This window comes from Sander lucioperca, chromosome 24 (genome assembly GCF_008315115.2).
Source record: "Sander lucioperca isolate FBNREF2018 chromosome 24, SLUC_FBN_1.2, whole genome shotgun sequence".
In the NCBI taxonomy this organism is placed as follows: domain Eukaryota; kingdom Metazoa; phylum Chordata; class Actinopteri; order Perciformes; family Percidae; genus Sander; species Sander lucioperca.
Window position 1 is genome coordinate 6134852 of NC_050196.1, and position 3997 is coordinate 6138848.

General features: G+C 38.9%; 1 protein-coding gene across 1 annotated transcript; it reads right to left on the bottom strand.

Annotated features, from left to right (window-relative positions):
- Nucleotides 1-230: 230 nt before the first annotated feature.
- Nucleotides 231-3773, bottom strand: si:dkeyp-34c12.1 (uncharacterized protein LOC570187 homolog). Its single transcript, XM_035998670.1, has 8 exons — nt 3477-3773; nt 3316-3388; nt 3067-3191; nt 2848-2946; nt 2141-2325; nt 1391-1448; nt 1255-1317; nt 231-1114 (listed from the first exon to the last, which is right to left on the bottom strand). Exons 1-8 carry the CDS (start codon nt 3648-3650, stop codon nt 497-499), a joined length of 1395 nt encoding a protein of 464 aa, XP_035854563.1. The 5' UTR covers nt 3651-3773; the 3' UTR covers nt 231-496.
- Between the last annotated feature and the right edge of the window lie 224 nt (nt 3774-3997).

Below are 3997 nucleotides of genomic sequence, written 5' to 3' on the forward strand. Positions count from 1 at the left end.
CTTTGGGTTAAGCTTCGGGAAACATTTCATATTCTCACAGAAATCAAAAGCATTCACATACCAATCTATGATTTTCATTAACAATCAGAATAGAAATCAGAAGAACATGAATAAAGAGAGACATTTGTGACGTGTGCGTCAACTGGGTCAATTTATTTAAAATAGTGTGAAGGAATTTCATTTAATAACCAACAAATTTAAAAAAAAAAAAAAAAAAAAAAAAAATTTTTATGATAAAGCATTTACAATATACAAAACTAAAAAATATAAAACAAAATAATCACATTGTAGGAATTATTTTAGCAACAAGACTAAGTCAATCACTATCCCGACATCCTGGGACATCAGAAATTTCACTGAAAACCACAAATGTCAACCTCATGGTGGCACTAGAGGAGAAGTCAGGATCACCAGCGTTGCTTTTATGGCAAAACAGTTCGTTGTGGTGTCAGCAGCCTGCACTAAAGCGCCCTTAAACAGAACAGCTAAAAGACATTCACGTTCTGCTGGCTATCCTCTTGGATCTTCTCAGAACAGTATTTTGGGCCTCCTCTGCAGCATCACCTGCAGCTACAGCAGCCTGCTTTCTGCCCTGCGAGGGAGCCGCCTGCTGTGACGTGGACGGAGAGTCCCCAGTTTTCACGTGACTTTGATTTTTCAGTCGTGAAGCTACGGTCCGTGTGGTTCCAGGAGGCTTTCTTCTACCTCCAACAGCTTGCACAGACTCCTGTGAATTTGACTCTTGTTTCACAACGTTCTTCTGTGGCCCTCTGGCTTCTTTCTTCTGTGGGCCTCTGGCTTCTTTAACCGACTTTGTCAGCTTTTCTGCCGCAGCTCCAGAAGTCCGTTTCGTCTTCAGAGTTTCACTTGCGTTCTTATCTGCATGATCATCTTTCACACTTGTCTGTCTGTCTGTTTTACCGTCTGTGGGTTTGCTCCTTGTTGATTTACTTTGTTTTTTTGCGGCTTGCAACTTTTCAGTAGATTTAACAGCCTGTGTTCTCTTTCCTCTGCGTTTAGTGGCTTGTAGTTCCTCTGATGTGTCTGCTTCTTCTGCTTTAATTTCTGGCTCTTCTTTGGTTTTGATCTGTAGTTCAAGAGCTTTATAGGCTTCCTGTGAAACCGTAGATATTTTTTTTTAAAGAGCACAATAAATCCTTAAAAGCCTCCAGTTACTGGACACAGCATGTTTTTCACCACTCAGCCAAACACCAAAATGTTATGTTCATAATCGCATCAAAATAAGAGTCTTACCTTTTGTTGTGCGAGTTCAGATTTCAGGTCTGATAACTGGCTCATTGAGCCCTGTATCTTCAGCTGAAAGCAGAAAACATATTCAAAAATCACTTCTTAGCAATAAAATGTTATACAAGCTGAAAGCCTTTCTTACCCGTTCACTGGCAATTTGTTTTTCAAGCTGCCCTCTCTCTTGAGCCTCTTTCTTCTTTCTATGTTTTTGAAGGAATCCATACTGGATTAGTATTTGAACCCAGGAAACATTCAGTGTTGTGAAAAGCACAATAAAAAGTTCTGAACTTCTTGCGTTTAAAAAAAAAAAAAAAAAAAAAAAATGTTGCCGTCAGCTACACGGCAGACTACACACATACACTACTGGTCAAAAGTTTGGGGTCACTATAGAATTTCCATTCCACTCCACTATAGACAGAATACCAGCTGAGATCAGTTGCATTGTTTTTTTAACCAGGGCAGCAGTTTTCAGATTACATTATGTGCTTACATAATTGCAAAAGGGTTCTCCATTGTTTTCTCAGTTAGCCTTTTAAAATGATATCAGATTAGTAAACAGAATGTGCCTTTGGAACATTGGATGAATGGTTGCTGATAATGGGCAATGTAGATATTGCATTAAAGATCAGCCACTTCTTTCTACAACAGTCGAGAACCCTTTTGCAATTATGTAAGCACATAATGTAATCTGAAAACTGCTGCCCTGATTAAAATAGGTCTCAGAAGATCTCAGCTGGTATTCTGTCTGTAAAAAAATTCTAAGTGACCCCAAACTTTTGACCGGTAGTGTATCTGATAAGGTAATATTGTACTTCGATAAAACTGATTTAAAAACATCTTAAGTGTCTCAAGATGTGAGCCCACAGCTTCATCCATTAAGCTATTAAATTACTTGTTTGCCAGCATCTTCTCCATCCGAGTGAGCTCTAGCTTCTTCTTATCCGCGACTCTTTGAATGGTTTCTTTCGTCACCATGGCCAGGAGAGACTTAGTGTCTAGGTTTGTTAACTCGGTCGATGGTGATGTCATGTTGAGGACCACCTTTACCCACTTAGTGAGGTCCTCACAGGATGGGAACTGACAGAAAAAACAATTATCAGGACAAATGAAGACAAGGAACCTGCACACTTCTCACAAGTTTATGATTAGAAAATATATTGGTATGTGCTATGTTTTCATGTTATTCTATTATTCTGCAGGCTCAGCAGGCTTGCGTTTGAAGCTTGTGAATTCCCATCTAAGGTTATCCAACAAACTGTAAATGCCAGAGGAATGATCTCAAAGGATCCATCATCCTTAACTTCACATTTAATCTTTGACATTTTTTGGAAAATAATGCCATTTTAGGGCCAATATAAAATGCTAGTAAAAATGCCTGTACCAGACATTCAGAGAACATTCAGAGAAAGTTATTGTGATGTTAAAAAAAGGTCAGATGTGCTACAGTATCAACTACAGAACTATAAAGGAATCATCACGTGGTTGCTGTTGGATGAAAACCATCTTTAACCTAATTTAAGTAACTAAAAAAGGTGACCTTTGGGTGAAAAAGGTTTTGCGTGCAAAAGATCTTGTTTATTGTAGTTCAAAGAAACTCACATTTTCGAGTACAGCTTGCGTGATCTCCCTGGAAGCATACACCAGCTCCATGGACATCATTTCATTTTTTAATGACCGCTGCACCTCTTCCAGGTCTTGCTGAGGACAGTCAAAATATCCCATTGCATCAACACAATATACAACAATGGTTGGAAATCAATCTGAAAAATATGGTTGTAATCAAGCAGCAGCAGCAGTCAGCAAGCAAGCCAACATTACCTGCAGTTTTTTAACAAGTTTATCTTTTTCCATCTTTTCAATAAACTCCAAGTCACTTGGTGTCAGCTGATACCCCTTCATCCCTTTCAGCATTGAGTTAGGATCACATGGTTCTGAAATGTTTTCTGAGCAAAATTAACCAAACAAGGAAAACATTACTGTGGCCAACACTTGAAATCTGCTTAGATCCAAATATGTTTGATTTGCAAGAAAGCAGCACACAGAATCATACAAACTATAACTTGGTACCTTTTTTTGTCCCAGTTGTGTTGAAATCAAACGTCGTGTTTTGGTTATTGCCATCCTGATCTCTAGTATCGGCCTATTGAGTGCAAGGAGAACAGATTTGATTACGTATCATGACAATAAGAGTTCCATAAAGAGGGGCATGTTAAATAATGCCCATGTACCTCCATTTTCAGCTGTGGCTCCTTATCCTCATTTGAATCTTTATCACAAAAAGTCAGGCGTTTAGTTACATTCGGCAAAGGAGGAGTCCTGGGGAGCTGTCGACCTGATGGAATAAAACTCCATGAAAGACGGCTTCCTCTCAGAATTAAATGTGTGTTCGACATGTCTGACATGAGGTTATCTTGACTTTGTTGCTTCAAAACACTTATTAAAAAGAAACAATTATAAGCTGCGGGTTGATTAGACAAGTCTTTTCCAGTTTAACTCTGTAGAGTTCTGCTGTTTCTTTCATCCACACTCCCGGTGAACCGGTGGAGTTATTGTATTTTCAAAATCACTGCATCATTGTTTCCACCTGTGGCTCAAAGTTGGCTGATTACTCCTTTTGACCAGTAGATGGCACCAGATCCTTTTACTTTTGCAGCAGCACTTTTTACATACACATACATGTGTACGTAGTACAAGTACCAGTACTTATATTACTACTACTAGACTGCTACTACTGCTGTTGCTGCAGTTG